This window comes from Narcine bancroftii, chromosome 5 (genome assembly GCF_036971445.1).
Source record: "Narcine bancroftii isolate sNarBan1 chromosome 5, sNarBan1.hap1, whole genome shotgun sequence".
Taxonomy (NCBI): Eukaryota; Metazoa; Chordata; class Chondrichthyes; order Torpediniformes; family Narcinidae; genus Narcine; species Narcine bancroftii.
The window spans coordinates 123,114,840-123,134,210 of NC_091473.1; the positions used below are offsets into that span (position 1 = coordinate 123,114,840).

The window sequence follows — 19,371 nt, forward strand, 5'->3', positions numbered from 1 at the left end:
TGATTTGAACACCAATGATTTGGTCTTCAACCGCTTTCAGATCTCTTGGTTTATCCGTGGCTTCCGGTTAGGATATACTTAAATAGCGTTAATTGGGATACAACCATCCACATATTTTTTTTATGAAGCCAGTAGCAACTGTGTCTCAATCATTCAGGTTCACTGCCAAGTTCTTGAACATGGCCCAGTCTACCAACTCCAAACAGTCATAAAACGCTCGGTTCAGCTTTCTCTACCAGTGCTGGTCTTTTCAATTTTCATCTGGTGCAGGAAGGAGAAGCACAGCCAAGTGATCCAATTTTACAAAGTTCATGGAGCACTAAGTGCCCTTGATGATGGTAATAGCAACGGTCGAGAGTTTTTGATCCCCTAGTGTTCCAGGTATTACGAGCCCAGAGGACCCCAAAACCCAGCAGCAATAGATATTCACCAAGACAAATGGTTACTTAAACAAAAGTTATTTTAATTATCTTTAAACATGAAAATAGAATCAAACTTTAACTTATCACTATTGACTTAACTAACCTAACTTAACCCCCTTCTAATTCTAAGCGCACATGTATGTAATGTGTGTGTAAATTCAGAAAAGTTCTTTGGTTCACAGTCCAATCTCACTTCTCATTCCTCCAAGTTCACTAGTTGCAGGCAATTCTTAAATTGTGCACAGAATTTAATATTTATGAAGTTCGCCAGGCTTTTGGGCTCGAAAGGTAAGTGGTTACCACTCAGGAAAGTTCTTCTTGGTTTTCAGAGAGATTTATTGTTCCAGGACATGCACAACTGATGTACTTGCATCAGTCACTTCAGTGTCTTGCTGACGAAACTTGCCCCTTCAGAGTTCTCCAGATGATAACCTTTCAGGTCACCACACAGTTCCCTTTTGTTTCTCTTATTCCAAATGAAACATGAGACAGCCAGTCCTCTCCTCTTGCATGAACCACAAGGGCTTTGATCAGGCCATCTTCCAAATAGGGCTTTCTACAAGCTTGCCAACTTGTCCTGTTCCAGGATCAACTGCTATTGCTGGCCATAACACTGCAGAAGTGATCACTCTCTCTTTTTCTCTCTCTCTCTCTCTCTCTCTGAGAGAGAGCCTGGTTGACTCTCTCTGCTTGCAAAACTACATGACCCTCTTAGACAACTCTAGACAATCTCCGGCTCCAACAAGATCTTTCATCTGTTGCATTTGTAAACAATAATCCAATAGTGAAGTCTCTTGGGCACTCTCCAAACTCTTGCAAAAGCTGTGAAGCTGATATGTCTAACATGGGGCAGAGCTCCAGTATTTTAAATAATATCTATTTTAAAGTGTTTGTATGTAACCTACTCTAACAAACCTTTCCCAATTTATCTCCCAAAAACATATCTATATACACTGTCACACAGGAAACATACTGGTGGTTGTTTGGCAGTACCTCCCTGATGATGACTGAGAAAGCATTGGTATATACCATTCTATGTTTATTGATTCTCCAGTCTGGATTAATGTCTGTCTGTGGAGGGATACAGATTGAGATCATGTCAATGGAGACAAATTCCCTCCAGAGACAGAAAGGAGGTACTTCAGCACTAGATATTCCAATTTGCCCATCAAAGCAAAAGGTCTACAGTGGATGCCATCTCACTTATTCGACACAAAGCCCTGGAATCCCTGGAATCAGGAATGAAAGGGTTACAGCATGACGAATGATTGTCAGCTCTTGGTCTGAACTCATTGGAGTACAGAAGGATGAGGGGGATCTCATAGAGCCATTTTGAATGCTGAAAGGCCTGGACAAAGTAGATGTTTCCCATTGTAAGGGATTCCAAAAAAAGGGCATGATTTCACAATAAAAAGGTGTCCATATAAAATAAAGACAGAAAAATTTCTTTGGTCAGAGGGTTGTGGCAACCCACAATTGCGGAGATTGGGCCGGCACATCGCGCAGTAGTAGACGCAAACAGAGATCACTAAAGCGACTCCCAGGACAACGAACTGGCGGGGATAGAAGCTGGGGCAGCATCAGAACAACAGCTTTAAAATGGCATTGGTCTAACTCAGCAGAAACAGGCTGGGGAAGAAGGGCATTCATATGCATGGACGTTCCCGCCCGCTATTGTTATTCATACGGCTGACTCAGTCAATTAGCAAAAAACGACAGGAACTTGAACAGTATAAAAGCAGCCTTTCCAGCCCTAATAAAACAGTGAGCTTAACCTGCCACATTGTGTGTGTGTGTGTGTGTGTGTGTGTGTGTGTGTGTGTGTGTGTGTGTGTGTGTGTGTGTGTGTGTGTGTGTGTGTGTGTGTGTGTGTGTGTTTTGTAGCGGTCGACTACAATTGATGACCCTGACAGTTTAGGAGGATTCTAAACCTAGCAATGGAGAACAAAGCAGCAGTCAGCCTGAAGCTCCTAACCTTCTGGACAGTTCGACTCAGTGTGTGGTTCGACCAGGCGGAGGCTCAGTTCCAGATTTGGCCCATCATAGCAGAGATCACCCGGTACTACCATGTGGTCAGCGCCCTGGATCCACAGACTGCAGAGTGGCCAACTTTATCAACAGGCCACCATCGGAAGGCACGTACACTGCCTTTATCGAGCTATTAACCGAGACGTTCAGACTCTCGTGGCGAGAGCAAGGAGCACCTTTGCTCCAAATGGATGGGCTTGGAGACAGATCCCCGTCAGCACTCATCAACAAGGTGCTGGTCCTCCTGGGAGATGAACAACCCGGTATCATGTTCGAGCAGGCGTTCCTGGAACAGATGACTGAAGACATCCAACTGTTCCTGGCGAATGCGGATTTCACCGACCCCCGGAAAGTCACAGCACGGGCAGACATTTTGTGGAAATAGAAACAGAAGAGCTTGGCAACCGTGGGGCTTGTAAAGAAGTCCCTCAATCAGACCAGAACAGTCCCAAGCAAGGAACAGCAGACAAGAGACAGGAGCAAGTCTAGCGACAGGTGGTGCTTCTACCATTGGTCACAAGTCACGGCATGACCACACCAAGCCTTCCTCTAGCGCTGCAGTGGAACACCCAGCCCCTGCAGGGGCCTCAAAGAGCATAGCCAGAAGCAAGTCATCCACTCCAGGCCTCTGCTTCTTCCATCAGCGCTGGGGAGGCAAGGCTTGGAAGTGTCTTTAGCCCTGCTCGTTCCAGGGAAACGAGCAGGCCGGCCGCTGTTAATATCTGCGACATCTGGCCAAAAACACAGCCTGTAGTTGTAGTGCGTGTCGAAAGAACCAAAGACTTGTTGATCCAAACCAAGGCTTTTATTAACTAAAAGACTGGAGCATATCACAAGTAGGTCAACCAGTCCAGAATGACCTGGTCTGGCTTGGAGCAATCCTTTAAGACCTGCCAGTAGGTGTGGATACACTCTCAGCCAATCACAGTCACCCTACACTACCATCTGTACATATACACATTGGTGATAGAATCTGTACTATCACACAGCCTTCTCTACCTACGGGATTCAGTCAGCGGCCGACGCTTCCTCGATGACACTGGGGCCCAGGATCAGCGTCATCCCGGCCACAGTCATCGAGTCCCAGAACCGGCCTCAAGGACCTCCCCTCCGTGCAGCCAATTTGACAGAGATCCGGACATATGGAGACAAGACCATCCACTTCCAGATCGGCCAGCGGAAGTTCTCGTGGAAGTTCACCATTTCGTCCCTTCCAACCGCCATCCTGGATGTCGACTTCCTCCTCACCCACAGACTCCTGGTCGACATTAGAGGGAGGTGACTGGTAGATGCCCATACCTTCCAATCCATTCGCCTCAAAGCCTCCCGCACAGAGCAGCCGCAGATGGCCACAGTCAGCTCACTCAGGGACGAGTTTCAGCGTATCCTAGACGAGTTCCCATCCCTCCTCAAGCCGCAGTTCTCCACCGCCTCACCACGCCACGGGGCATTTCATTACATCCCCACCCAAGGCACCCGGCTCCCGCCGGACAAGCTCCAGATAGCGAAGGAAGAGTTCTCGCATCTGCAGGAGCTGGGGATCATTCACCACTCCACCTATTCCTGAAAGCCTCCAGCAGCTGGCGCCCCTGTGGAGATTATCGACGGCTTAACAACGTGACGGTACCTGACCATTACCCAATACCTCACATCCAGGACTTTACGGCCAACCTGCATGGCGCGAGGATATTCTCCAAGGACAACCTGGTGCGCGGGTATCACCAAATCCCGGTGCACCCAGAGTACATACCCAAAACGGCCATCATCACCCCGTTCGGCTTGTTCGAGTTCCTATGCATGCTGTTCGGGCTCAAGAATGCCACCCAGACCTTCCAGCGCCTTATGGACACAGTGGGCAGGGTTTTGAATTTTGTATTCATTTACCTGGATGACATCCTTGTTGCAGCAGAGACCAGGCACAACATAAGTCTCATCTGCGCACGCTCTTCTCCCGACTGGCCGAATTCGGCCTAACGATTAATCTGGCCAAGTGCCAGTTCGGGAAAAAGTCCATGCAGTTCTTGGGCCATACCATCACGGCCGAAGGAGCCACACCTGCCGCTACGAAGGTCGCTGCAATAAGGGAGTTTCCATGCCCTGACAACCTCAAGGGGCTACAGGAGTTCACGGGTATGGTCAATTTCTATAACCGCTTCATTCCAGGCACTGTGCACATCATGTAGCCGCTCTTCCCCCTCATCGCGGCCAAAGACAAGACACTCGCCTGGACTCCAGAGGCCAGCAGGCCATTCGAAGCCACGAAAGATGCCCTTGCAAAGGCTACCCTGCTCGACCACCTATGCACTGACCTGCATATGGCACTCTCCGTCGATGCCTCTGCCACAGCTGTCGGCGCCATCCTGGAGCAGCAGGTGAACGGACAGTGGAAACCACTGACATTCTTTAGCTGACTTCTCACCCGCCAGAGCGCAAATATAGCACTTTCAATTGTGAGTTGCTGGGCATGTACCTGGCGGTGCGTCATTTCCGCTATTTCTTGGAGGGGAGGCCTTTCACCATTTTTACCGACCACAAACCCCTCACTCAGGCGTTCGCTATGAGATCCCTGGTCGGCCAGCCAACAGTGTTACCTCTCCTTCGTGTTGGAGTTCACCACCGATATTCGGCTCAAAGGTGGGGAAAGACAACATGGTCACCGACGCACTCTCACGACCAGCCATGACTGCCATCACGGGCCTGCGGTTCCAAGACCTCCCAAATCCCCATGGTGGACCAGTAGTTTCCCAGCAGTGGCGCAGGTAAGTCTTCCACCATATCCATAACTTTTCCATCAGGTCCATGGTCCGTATGGTGGCAAAACATTTCATCTGGCACGGGCTTCGGGAGCAGATTGCGGACTGGGCCAGAATCTGCACCCATTGCCAGCTTTCCAAGGTACACAGGCACACCAGAGCGCCCGTACAAGATTTCAAACATGTCCGGGAACGCCTCAGCCACATACATGTGGACATTGTCAGACCCTTACCAATTTCCCGAGGTAACCATTGCCTTTGCATGGTGGTAGACTACACCACTCGTTGGCCCGAGGCGATCCGGATGCCAGATGCCTCCACGAACACCTGCTCCCGAGCACTTTTGACCAGTTGGGTTGCCCGGTTCGGCGTCCCGACCCACCTCACCAGTGATGGGGGTGCCCAGTTCACCTCTGCGCTCTGGGCACATCTTGCCAAAAGGCTGGGGATCGAGCTACATCACATCACGGCCTATCACCCACAGGCCAATGAGCTAGTCGAGCGATTGCTCCGCCACCTTAAGTCGGTGCTTATGGCCCGCCTCACCGGCCCCGACTGGGTGGACGAGGTGCCTTGGGTGCTCCTGGGCATCCACTCGAAATCCAAAGAAGACCTACAGGCGTCATCAGCCGTGCTGGTCTATGGTGCATCGCTAGCCCTACCCGGTGAGTTCGTCAATGCACCTCAACTCCCAGCAGTCACCGCACTGTCTACTTCCCCGCCTCCGGGTCCAGTTGGACTCTTTCACACCCCCACCGCCGCCCAGACACAGCACACGGCCCTCTTATGCCCCCAGCAAGCTGTACTCCACAGAGTAAGTTTTTAATCAGGCGAGGCCTGTCCACAGCACCTCTACAAAGACCATACGAAGGGCCGTACAAAGTTGTCCAGCATTCAGGATCTACTTTCACGCTGGACATCGTTGGTAAGAATGAACTGTTTGCGGTGGACAGGTTAAAGCCAGCCCACCTCAACCCCACTGAACCAATAGCTGTGGCCCAACCCAAGAAGCGAGGCCACCCGGCAAAAAAGGACATTGACGCCGGTTCTGTGGGGGGCTGAGTGGTGGTACGCCATTAGACAGGCGAACCGGCCCCACTTGTCACGCACGTGACGGCCGGCCAAAATGGCACCATCGGGGGTTTCCGCCCGACCTCGGCACCGGGCTCAGAAGCCCTGGCGACGTTGTGGCCCCCCAGCGTAGTTCTCAGTCAGGTCCGGGCTAGGAGTACAAGATCAGCCAGGCAGCCTGCAATAAATCAGTTTTGCTCACTGAACTCAATCCGTCTGGTTGTGCGATCCTTCAGCTAGCAGTGTAGCTGCCGATACAGAGGTATGAATTCAAATCTTTCCTGGAACAATCCCCCTGGTGGTCATTGAGCCCACTGCAAATATTGTAACAATTCATAGAAACAGAAAATAGATGCAGCAGTAGGCCATTTGGCCCTTCAAACCTACACCACCATTCATTATGAACATGGCTGATCATCTACTCAATACCTGCCTTCTCCCCATACCCCCGATTCCCTTAGCCACAAGGGCCAAATCCCACTTCTTCTGAAATGTGGATAAGAAACAAGCTTCAACTACTTCCTGTGGAAGAGAATTCCACAGATTCACCACTCTCTGAGAGAATTTATTTTTCTCATCTCAGTCCGAAAAGACATCCCCCTTTATCCTTAAACTGTGTCCCCGGTTCTGGTTTTCCGCAACATCGGGAACAACCTTCCTACATCTAGCCTGTCCAATCCCTTAAGAATTTTATGCATTTCTAGAAGATCCCCCCCCCCCCAATCTTCTAAATTCCAAAAAGTACAAGCCTAGTCAATCTAGCCTTTCTCCATATGCAAGTCCTGCCATTCCTGGTATCAATCTAGTGAACCTTCTCTGTACTCCCTCCATGGCAAGGATGTCTTTCCTCAGATAAGGAGGCCAAAACTGCACACAATACTCCAGGTGTGGTCTCACCAAGGCCCTGTACAACTCCTGTACTCGAATCCTCTTGTTATGAATGCCAACATACCATTCGCTTTCCTCAATGCCTGCTGTACCTCACTCAATTGTAGCTCACTCAATTGTAGCTCACTCAATTGTACCTCACTCAATTGTACCTCACTCAATTGTACCTCACTCAATTGTACCTCACTCAATTGTACCTCACTCAATTGTACCTCACTCAATTGTACCTCACTCAATTGTACCTCACTCAATTGTACCTCACTCAATTGTACCTCACTCAATTGTACCTCACTCAATTGTACCTCACTCAATTGTACCTCACTCAATTTGTATGAATGTATGCTTCTTCACTGTAGAATTATTCCTTCCCTGCACCTTAAACTACCGAAGGCAACAGTGTTTTATCCCCCCCACACAAATCCACAAAACAACTTGACTTGATCCACAGCACAATCTATCGTAAATATTCGAGTATAATGCAAAAAATTTTCCCCCTTTTTCCCCTCAAAAATAGGGGGGGGGGGGTTGCAATATACTAGAGAGTAAAAAAAATTTTTTTTAAATTTCTGCAGGTGAGTGGGCGCGGTAAATGGCAGCGCGACTCAGACAGCCAGGTGAGCAGGCAAGCCGCAGCACCAGGCAAACAGAAGCACAACTCGGGCAGCAATGGAGGGGGGGGGGGGGGTCGTGAGAGACGCCAGCGCAACTCAGACTGGTGAGGGGAGGGGGGGTCATTATACACAGGGGTAAAATATGGGGGGGGGGGGGGTCGCATTATACACAGGTCACATTATACACGAATATTTACGGTTCATCTTTATCCAGATACGTTATTGCCGTTTATCAAACATCTTCTCCACTCTTTCTCTCCTTCTTGGTTTGCCATTCAGAATAGCTGTCGCAAACTGTTGTAATAAATGCCTTTTACTAAAGTGAATTGAGAATACAATTTCATCAAACGCTAAGCATGATCCTTATCCACAAGAAAATTTCAATACATACCAGTATTTACCTTTACACAAACATGAATTTATGTTTGTGATTTTGCATTTAAGCACAGATCAAAAACCTTGGGGAAAAAAATCAAAGACTAGCATTTGCTTCCCTTTAACACTAAGTGATAAAATGACCCCTTTATTATCGACTGATTATAAAATATTGAAACTGTTTATGACTTACGTGGTTCTTGACCCCATCCATGCATGTGTAACTTTCCGGCAGAATAATACAGAAATCCAAGGACCAACATGAGACAAACAGCCAGCAACAAATTGCGGACAGATCCCAGAAAACTCATTTTCACATCATTCCTAGAATTCTACAGCACCTATTCAAAAGAAACAAATGTATTAGGTTTGTGAAGGTGGAAGGGAAAGCGCCAAGTCCACATAAAAATAAGTGCAGAATACTTTATGGAGATACCTACACAATACTATTAGTAAAATACATGGAAAGAAGGGAAGTACCATTCATCCAAAGAAGCACATCATTTGCTTTCAATCAATGAAATTACATCTACTCATTACTACAGGATTTGAGAATGGCCAAAAATAATTAATGATGAGTATATTGCTTTCGTTAAATTGAAACTAATTCCAGCCAGCATAAGAATGGACTCCTGAACTCATCTGATTCCTTAATCATTTAATTATTTCTGGAGAGCTTTCTGGTTTCCATTTAGAGCGAACATGATCTAGCACAGTGGTTCTCAACCTTTTTCTTTCCACTCACATACTACTTTAAGTATTCCCTAGGCCATAGGTGCTCTGTGATTAGTGAGGGATTGCCTAAGGTGGTATGTGGGTGGAAAGAAGAAGTTTGCTTTAATCGTAACTAATTGACTTGTTATGTGCACGGTTTCATAACTCCAAAGGAAATGGGCCAATGACAATTTTTCTCAAGCAAAATATTTCAGTAACAATTGGGTCTAGAGCATTGATTCTCAACCTTCCCTTCCCACTCACATTCCTCCTAAAGCAATCCCTTACTAATCACAGAGCACTTATGACATAGGAATTACTTAAAATAGTATGTGAGGGAGGAGTCACGTGATGGAGTAGTGGCCGGTCAGGGAATTCCAGCCCTCTCCCGAAAAGTTTAAAAAAAAACACACAAAGCACAAAGGTACAAGATTAAAATTTATAATTAAGTAAAAATAAAGGTGAGAAGAAAATGGCAGCGAAGAGAGAAAAGTCGAAAACAACGGGAAGAAAAGAGGAAGAAAGAATGTCGGAAGAAGGTGAAGGCCTTACCTGTCTGAAGAAGCCCGCCGCGGAGAGAGAAGCCCGCTCCCTCAGGTCAGTGGAAGTCCCGGGCTCGGGTCTACAAAATTGGCTCACAGAGCCGAGTAAAAGTGCGCAACCGCGCATGAAAAAAAAACACTGACAGGAGGGGGGAACAGCTGCGGAGTCGATCTCCACAGCTGACAGAGACACCTGCAGCACAGCAACAGGTGCAGAACACAGACGATAACGACAACAAGAAAGAAGAGGGTAAAAAGAAAACAAGGAAACAACAGATGGTCAATCCAGAGGAAGAAGAAGAAGAACAGAAAGAAATGGAAGAAGAGGAGAAAGGCAAGACAATGGATGTATCTTTTTTTAAAGAATATATGGAATCAGTGAAAGAATGGCAATTACAAGAATTTAATGAGATAAAAAGGAGAATTAAGAATGCAGAAGAAAAAATGAATAAAATAGAAATGGTCATGTCAGAGATAGGAAAAAGAGTGGAAAATATGGAAGAACGAGAAATAATTGTAGAAATGGAAGCAGAAGACTTAAAAGAGAAATTAGAAGAATCTAATAAAAAAGTTAAAGAGGCACATGAGCTGTTAGCTCAGAAGATGGATATAATAGAAGAAATAATATAAAGATAGTGGGCCTTAAGGAAGATGAAGAAGGCAAGAATATGAGAGAATTTATAAAAGATTGGATCCCCAGGGTCCTAGGAAGACCAGAATTACAGGAAGAAATGGAAATAGAGAGGGCACATAGAACTTTAGCCCCGAAACCACAACCGCAGCAAAAACCAAGATCCATTTTAGTAAAATTCTTAAGATATACAACAAGAGAAAATATATTGGAGAAAGCAATGAAGAAAGTAAGAGAAGACAAAAAGCCACTGGAATATAAAGGTCAAAAAAAATTTTTCTATCCAGACATAAGTTTTGAACTCCTGAAGAAGAGGAAGGAGTTCAATACAGCAAAAACGATCTTATGGAAAAAAGGATATAAATTTATGTTAAAGTACCCAGCGGTACTTAAAATAGTTATTCCAGGGCAACAAAACAGACTATTCTCGGATCCAGAGGAAGCAAGAAAATTTGCAGAACAACTACAAAACAAGCAGAGAGATGAAGACATGTAATGAGAGTAAAAATGACCACGAACTATATGTATGTGTGTAAAGGGGTATATATATATATATATATATATATATATATTTAAATAAAAATATATAGTGTGTATACATGAATGTATCCGTATTTAGAGGAAAATATATAGAGTATAGACAAGAATTAATAAGGGAGGGAAAGGGAATAGAGGGAATAAGGAGGGAATTAAAAGAGTGACCTTTGTTACATATGAAAATTGAAATCTTTTCTGGGGGGGGCTGGGTGGGGAGGAATTACGGTCACTGCAAAATCAGTTGACGTTTACGAGTGAATTCGCAAATCCAAATGGAGAGGGGAGATGTGGTTGCCCGACAAGGGATAAAGGGCAACTCAGGAAGAGGAGGGGAGAATGGGGTTAAAGAATTTTTAAATAGGAGAATAAGGAAAATGTTTGATGTTTTAGAAATGTTGTCTTATAAAGTGTTCAAAACAAGAAAGCAGAAATGGATAAGAAGGAAAGGTGATGATGGTGAAACGGAAAGGGAAGATAAACAAAGTATGAAATGGCTACGCTGAACTATGTGACTTTAAATATTAACGGAATACATAACCAAATTAAAAGGAAGAAACTGCTAAATTTACTGAAAAAAGAAAAAATTGATATAGCATTTGTGCAAGAAACACATTTAACTGAATTGGAGCACAAGAAATTAAAGAGGGATTGGGTAGGACATGTAACAGCAGCGTCGTATAATTCAAAAGCAAGAGGAGTAGCTATATTAATTAGTAAAAATGTGCCAATTAAAATAGAAGAGGAAATAATAGATCCAGCAGGGAGATATGAAATGATAAAATGTCAGATATATTCGGAGTTTTGCAATTTACTCAATATATATTCACCTAACGAAGTAGATCAAAAGTTTATGCAAGATATATTTTTGAAGATAGCACATATGCAAGGGAACATTTTAAAAGGAGGGGATTTCAATCTGAATTTGGATTCAAATATGGACAAAACTGGAAAAAAAATTAACAGAAAGAACAAAGTAACCAAATTTATAATTAAATCGATGGAAGAAATGCAACTTTTGGATATATGGAGGAAACAACACCCAAATGAAAAGGAATATTCATATTACTCAAGTAGACATAAAACATACTCAAGAATAGACCTATTTTTGTTATCAGCTCGTATGCAAGATAGAGTAAGAAAAACAGAATATAAAGCTAGAATATTATCGGACCATTCACCCTTGATATTGACAATAGAGTTAGAGGACATCCCTCCAAGAATATATAGATGGAGATTAAACTCCATGCTACTTAAAAGGCAGGATTTTAGAGAATTAATTGAAAGACAAATTAAAATGTATTTTGAAATAAATACGGAATCAGTGAAAGATAAGTTTATACTATGGGATGCAATGAAAGCGTTCATTAGAGGGCAAATAATAAGTTATGTAACCAAGATGAAGAAGGACTATAATCAGGAAACAGAGCAGTTGGAAAGGGAAATAGTAAATATAGAAAAAGAATTAGCAATGAAGGAAGATACAACTAAAAGAAGAGAATTGGCAGATAAAAAAAATAAAATATGAAACACTACAAACATATAAGGTGGAGAAGAACATAATGAAGACAAAACAGAAATATTATGAACTAGGGGAAAAAATGCACAAAATTCTAGCATGGCAGCTTAAGACAGAACAAGCTAAGAAAATGGTATTGGCATCAAGGAAAAAAGACAAACAAATCACATATAATCCAACGGAGATCAAGGAAAACTTTAGAGAATTCTATGAACAATTATACCAAACTGAAAACGAAGGGAAAGAAGGGAAAATATATGAATTTTTAACTAAAATTGAACTACCAAAATTACAAATAGAGGAACAAAATAAATTAACAGAACCATTTGAAATAGTAGAAATACAAGAGATAATAAAAAAATTACCAAATAATAAAACACCAGGAGAGGATGGATTCCCAATAGAATTCTATAAAACATTTAAAGATTTATTAATTTCTCCCCTCCTGGAAGTAATCAACCAGATTGATAAAACACAAAGCTTACCAGATTCATGTAAAACAGCAATAATTACAGTAATACTAAAGCAAGGGAAAGATCCACTCGCACCAGCGTCATATAGACCAATATCATTACTTAACACAGATTATAAGATAATAGCTAAACTATTAGCAAACAGATTAGCAGAGTATGTACCTAAAATGGTAAATCTAGACCAAACTGGATTTATTAAAAAAAGACGCACAACAGACAATATTTGTAAATTTATTAACTTAATTCATGCAGTAGAAGGTAGTAAAGCACCAACAGTAGCAGTTGCTTTAGATGCAGAGAAGGCCTTTGACAGAGTAGAATGGAATTATTTATTCAAAGTATTGCAAAAATTCAGATTACCAGAGAAGTATATTAATTGGATTAAAGCATTATATAAGGGGCCATTGGCAAAAGTGACAGTAAATGGATGTATATCAAAGCAATTTAACTTAAGCAGGTCAACACGGCAGGGATGCCCACCATCACCCTTATTGTTCGTGTTAGCTATAGAACCACTAGCAGAATTGATAAGAACAGAAAATAATATAAAAGGGATAAAAATAAAAGACAAGGAATATAAAATCAGTCTATTTGCGGATGATGTTATAGTATACTTAACAGAACCAGAACTATCAATAAAAGAATTATATAAGAAATTGAAGGAATATGGAGAAGTGTCGGGTTACAAGATTAACGTAAATAAAAGTGAAGCAATGCCAATGAATAATGCGGATTTCTCAAAATTTAAGAAGGAATCACCATTCAGATGGCAAATGCAAGCAATAAGATACCTAGGTATACAAATAAATAAAAATATCGGCCATCTATATAAACTCAATTATTATCCACTAATGAAAAAATTACAGGACGATTTAGAGCATTGGAAAGATTTACCATTAACACTAATAGGAAGGATAAACTGTATTAAAATGAACATTTTCCCAAGGATATTATACCTATTTCAGGCATTGCCAATACACTTGACAGAGAAATTCTTCAAGGAGTTAAAGAAAATAATAAGGAAATTTTAATGGAAGCGGGGTAACCAAGGATAGCACTAGATAAATTAACAGAATGGTATAAACAAGGAGGCTTACAACTGCCAAACTTTAAAAATTATGATAGAGCCGCACAATTAAGATACCTATCAGATTTTTATCAAACAAGGGAAAAGCCAGATTGGACTAGATTAAAACTAGATAAAATAGGGGAAAAGATACCTGAACACATATTATATAAATGGGATGAAAAATTGGTATAACGTAGGAGTTCTCCAGTATTACATCATCTACTCAATATTTGGAAAAAGATTCATGTAGAAAGGAATAAAACAAATTACCAATTACCAAAACTAATATTGATGCAAAATAAGTTACTCCCTTTTACAATAGATCACCCTTCCTTTAGAGAATGGGAGAAAAAAGGGATCAAAAGAATAGAAAATTGTTTTTCAGGAAATAGATTATTATCCTTTGAACAAATGAAAGATAAATACAATATAACTCAAGATACAGTGCTGGCATATTACCAATTGAGATCCTACTTGAAGGACAAATTAGGAAGCAGTCTGAGGTTACCAGAGGGAAGTAACTTTGAATATGTGATTACAGATACAATGATAATCAAAAGATTTATAACAAATATATATATTAAACTGCAAGAAAAGGAGAATGAGGAAACAAATGGTAAAACTAAACAAAAATGGGATCAAGATTTAAATATAAAGATAAAAAAGGAAACATGGGGGAAGTTATGTTCTGGAACGATGAGAAATACAATAAATACGAGGTTACGTATGATACAATATAACTGGATACACAGGCTATACATTACACCTCAAAAGTTAAATAAATGGGACCCAACAGTATCTGACAGTTGTTTTCGATGTAAAAAAGAAATGGGAACAACAATTCATGCAATCTGGACATGTGAGAAAGTAGAAAAATTTTGGGAAGATCTAAACCAAATATTAAATAAAATTACAGAAAACAATATACCAAAAAATCCAGAGATCTTCCTCCTAAGTAACATAAAAAACAAAGAATTTGGAATTGATTTGGATGATGCACAAAAAAGATTTGTTAAGATAGCTCTAGCCGTAGCAAAAAAATGTATTATGTCAACCTGGAAATTGGAAGATAATTTGAAAATACAACAATGGTATATAGAAATGAATAAATCTATTCCATTAGAAAAAATAACATTTAGTTTAAGAAATAATATTGAAATATTTGAACAAATATGGGATCCTTACATGAAACACAATAGAGAAAACCTACCGGGGACATTCACTACCTAAATTAACGAAAGGAGAAGGAAATGAAAAGAATTGACTCAGTGGAATTTCTTGTTTATTTTTATTGAATGTCAACATTGTTTGACTGGTTTAATGTATCTTAGATTTTGTACTTTAAATGGATGGGGGGGAGGTAGGGAGGGTGGGATGGGAGGAGGGAGGGGGGGAGAAAATGGCACTGTATATATTTGAAAAGGAAAATGTATGTATCATGGTCAATGTGGTTTATGGTGTGAAAAATAAAAAAATTTTTTTTTAAAAATAGTATGTGAGTGAGAAGAAAAACGTTGAGAACCACTGATCTAGCGCAAGATGCAGGAATTTATTAAAATGAAGATTTGGACTGACACTCTAAGTCATCCAAGCAATTTTTGGTCCACCAATCTTTTTTCTTACTTTTTGGATGTCCAGTCTATGAAATTAATCACTCAGAAGCTGGCACAACATACAGTATGTGAATGCTTGACATTTCTGACATACCTGGGTCAACAGAAAGAAAAAAACTGAACAATGCAGTTGACATTATTTAGAAAATATCACAATGAATCAAGGCATTTATAATTAAAAAGTATCTGTGCTAACTTTACACATCATTCGCTGCAGAAAATTGAATCACCCTAAAATTGGCTGGTCACAGATATGCATTCTTCATATTTCCCATATGCTCAGATTAGTTCCGCTACAAAATATCAATTTGGTGAGTGTGGAAAAACTTGATATAAAAGACAATTTTCATTGATGTGCAACTGGCCTCACAGAACACTGCAATAACTTTATAAAATGATTTGTAAACTGAAGATGAAAGCATTTTAGCACCGATAATTTTTGGATCATGGTACTTGGAAAGACCATCATAAGGTGAAAGAACGAAGAGCCAATAGACATGTTTCACAAAGGACTCCTCAGTTACAATCTAAATTAGTGGATGAATAAAGTTCAAAGGTTCAAAGTTCAGATTTATTGCCAGAGTACATACATATCACGTACTTGACACATACAACACATTCTTTTTCATGCCACTTACCCTTTATTGGTAGTGCAAAAAAAACTGTACAAGAAGATACATAAACAAATAAAGAAATGTAAATAAAATGACTGTGCAATATAGAGCAAAAACAAATCAATAAAGTGCAAAAATAAACATTCTTAAATGAGACTGACTGAGTTTTGTTGTTGAGCAGTCTGATTGTGGAAGTGTAACAGCTATTCCTGAACCTGGTCTTGTGGCCTCTTTCCTGATGGTAGCAGCAAGAACAGAGTGTGTCCAGGGTTATAACTTTTACTTTTATAACCTTTACAGTTGACATTTATGTAAGTGAACATTGATCATAAATCTTAAAATATTGTTAAGTGTGAACTAATGCAGAATGGGACTTAAGGACACTAATAAATAGGGAAACATGAAAAACTCCTTGACAAAGGCATGCATGATGAACTCACTACCATAACCAGCAGAAAGATGATACAATGGCGTTGCTGGCACGGCAGCTGTCGACAGGTTTGATTCTAACAACATGGGTTTCCCGCAGAGGTTCCAGTTTGTTCGTGCATCTGAAAGGTTTGCTGTTTGACAGGTGTATCCATAGTGTAGGTGGGTGAAAGGAAAATGAGAGAGAGAGAGAGATGATGAAGGTATGTGAAAGAATACATTACAGAAAAGTAATGGGAATGGGATTGATGGAATTGCTCCAAGAGCTGACATAAGAGTCTTGCTTTTTTGGTTGTTGTGAGGATATACAAAATATCTGTTGAGCACTGAAAAAAAAAATGCTATTGGTCTCACTCACTTTCTTCCTCACCTCAATATCCAGCTTTTTCTTAAATCTATTTACTTCAACCACATCTTGTGGGAATTGACCAGACACAAGATTAATATTAGAATTTGCATCAATTAGTCTCATTATTTTTATTCATTTTACACCCTTCATTAAAAAAAATGCATAAATTTCTCAAAAAAAGCATTCAGGATACATTACTCAAACACAAAAAAAAACTTAACTCGGCAAACTTAACGGTTTCTCTTACAAATAATTCAAGTAAAATACAGCAAGGGGGCAAGCCAAGTTAGAAAAGGGAGGACAATTTCAGAGGGAAATGAAAGCAAAAGCATCAAGCAAGCTCGTTTGAAGCAGAGGGCAATGGAAGAGAAAATAGAAGAGTGAGAGAAGGACAGTTTAAAATGTGCAGTGGACTCAGAAACAGAGGTGGTTGCAAAGACTGGTAGCGTGGGGTTATTTAAATATTTTAATTTTGAAATGTTGTCATACCAAAGCCGATAACAAAATATGGCAATTGTTTATGTTTTTCCCACATCATCACAGAACAATGCATTCATTTGAAGACAAACAGCTTCACCAAGATCTCGGACTGTTGCATCTCCACCATCTCCAAATTATCAGATAGCTTATCCCATAACAAGAACTAAATTTCCAGAAATGTCCTTCCATCAAATACACGGCAGTCCAAATCCATTAACTTTAACCCTTTACCAAAATTCTGTTCTCTGCAAGTTCCTCTCTATTTTAACTCTCTGAAACTTAACCAAACTGTTGGCCACCTTCATGTCACTCTTGATTCTGAGTAGTTTTAGACATCACATCCATATCATCACTATTTATCTATTTCCATCCTCTTTTCATCATCAATCTTTATCCTCTTTTCATCATCCTTGCTACTTTCCATCAACCTGAAGTCACCCAAATTTCTGCAGCCCACATCTCTGCAAGTTCCATTTACTCAAGAACATAGTTAAACAATGATTTTAAAATCCAAATTCCTACAGATTATAACCATAAACATATAATCTCCTCCCTATTACCATTACTACTACCTCAAGCCATTCGACTCTCCAAGACATTTTTCAAAATTCAGCCATTTCCATCCTTATTACTGGCAGTCATTCCTTTAGTGACCAAGGTCCTAAATTTTGGAGTAGCTTACCTAAACATCTCTTTCTTTTCATCGCTACAAATCTCCTTAAAATCTTTATCATTATCAACCACCATAAGATCTCACTTTGTGGCACAATGTCGTTATTTTTGATAATGTTTTGGATGTTTCAGCGACAATGTTATGACTTGTTCCAATCGAGTTTAAGTCAGTGTAAACTTTGTTCAAATCATTTTCCTCTAAAGCTGCATTTTTCAACTGACACAAATTGCAAGATCAAGTTACAAAAGCGAAAAGAAAAATACTGTTAAAGATGTGACTTCCAGAAGTCAGCATCTGCACTTTACCCCACGACTTCTGCGGCAAATTGGCCCCAGATCTTACTTGACCGGTGGATAAAAGAATGCCGATTACAATTGGCGAAGTTCTGCTCTCTCTGCAGGACTCATTCAAAAGCTACAGAGTGCTTCTAAAAAGAAATCAATGCAGAATTTGTCTCCCTCATAAAAATGACCATCTGAATCTGAAGGCATCACAACTTCCCAACCAAGTTGTAATGATCAGGATAAAGACAATATTTTAAGTAACACATTACAAAACCAAATGAAAGTGATACAAATTCTAATATTAATCTAATATTAACCAAGTTGTTCTTTCTTTGGCTTGGCTTCGCGGACTTAGATTTATGGAGGGGTAAATGTCCACGTCAGCTGCAGGCTCGATTGTGACTGACAAGTCCGATGCGGGACAGGCAGACACGGTTGCAGGGGAAAATTGGTGGGTTGGGGTTGGGTGTTGGGTTTTTCCTCCTTTGTCTTTTGTCAGTGAGGTGGGCTCTGCGGTCTTCTTCAAAGGAGGATTGTCAGAAACACAAATTCTCACAAATGAGTCTCTTTAAGATCGGTGACACGACAAGCTTTATTCACAAGTCTGCTGAGTTGGACTCAACCGGCTTCTAGCCAAGTCAAGCCCCGATACATACAGTGCGTTGTTTTTTATACAATTTGCTTGTCCTTCGGCATCTCCACTACACTGCTTTAATTGATTAGTTTTTGCAGAATCATCCTGATTACTGTCAGTCACGCACACCACGATCATTCATGACCTCTGCTCACACCAAATTCTGTTTTTCACTCTTTATCAATCTTTGGCTCCTGCATGTCTCTCTGTAGTTAAATCTGTTGCAAGTCTGTTGTAACATTTTCCAGCTAAACTCTAGTGGTTAGCCCCCTTTTATGACTTATCATCACATTTTAACTTAAACCCTTTTTAACCCAAATTCTCTATCTATAACAAGGATAAAGACAATATTTTAAGTAACACATTACAAAACCAAATGAAAGTGATGCAAATTCTAATATTGATCTTGTGTCTGGTCAATTCCCACAAGATGTGGTTGAAGTAAATGGATTTAAGGAAAAGCTGGATATTGAGGTGAGGAAGAAAGTGAGTGAGACCAAAGAGACCTTAGATAATGGTTGGGTTGGAGTTGGCACTATCCCACTCTCAGAAGCAACGTCTCCGGTGTCCGCTGAGAGGATGCAGTCGTGCCTGCCAAAGCACCAACCCAGCCCTTCTGCGAGTGAAGGTCGAGCTGCCAGGAAAAGGAGCCGAGGAGCCGCACG

The 19,371-nt window shown here is 41.1% G+C and overlaps 1 protein-coding gene across 21 annotated transcripts in view; it reads right to left on the reverse strand.

Annotated features, from left to right (window-relative positions):
- The window catches only part of st3gal3a (ST3 beta-galactoside alpha-2,3-sialyltransferase 3a), an 847,148-nt gene that overhangs the window by 497,689 nt on the left and 330,088 nt on the right, over nt 1–19,371 (reverse strand). For 12 of the 21 annotated variants that reach the window (XM_069938965.1, XM_069938959.1, XM_069938973.1 and 9 more), the window contains one exon: nt 8,342–8,489. In XM_069938965.1, the coding sequence (XP_069795066.1) occupies nt 8,342–8,459 (118 nt within the window). In that variant the 5' untranslated portion in view covers nt 8,460–8,489. Of the gene's footprint in view, nt 1–7,970; nt 8,058–8,341; nt 8,490–15,253; nt 15,338–15,881; nt 15,906–19,371 lie in introns of those variants that run through there. The other 9 variants (XM_069938970.1, XM_069938968.1, XM_069938963.1 and 6 more) reach the window with 3 other exon arrangements.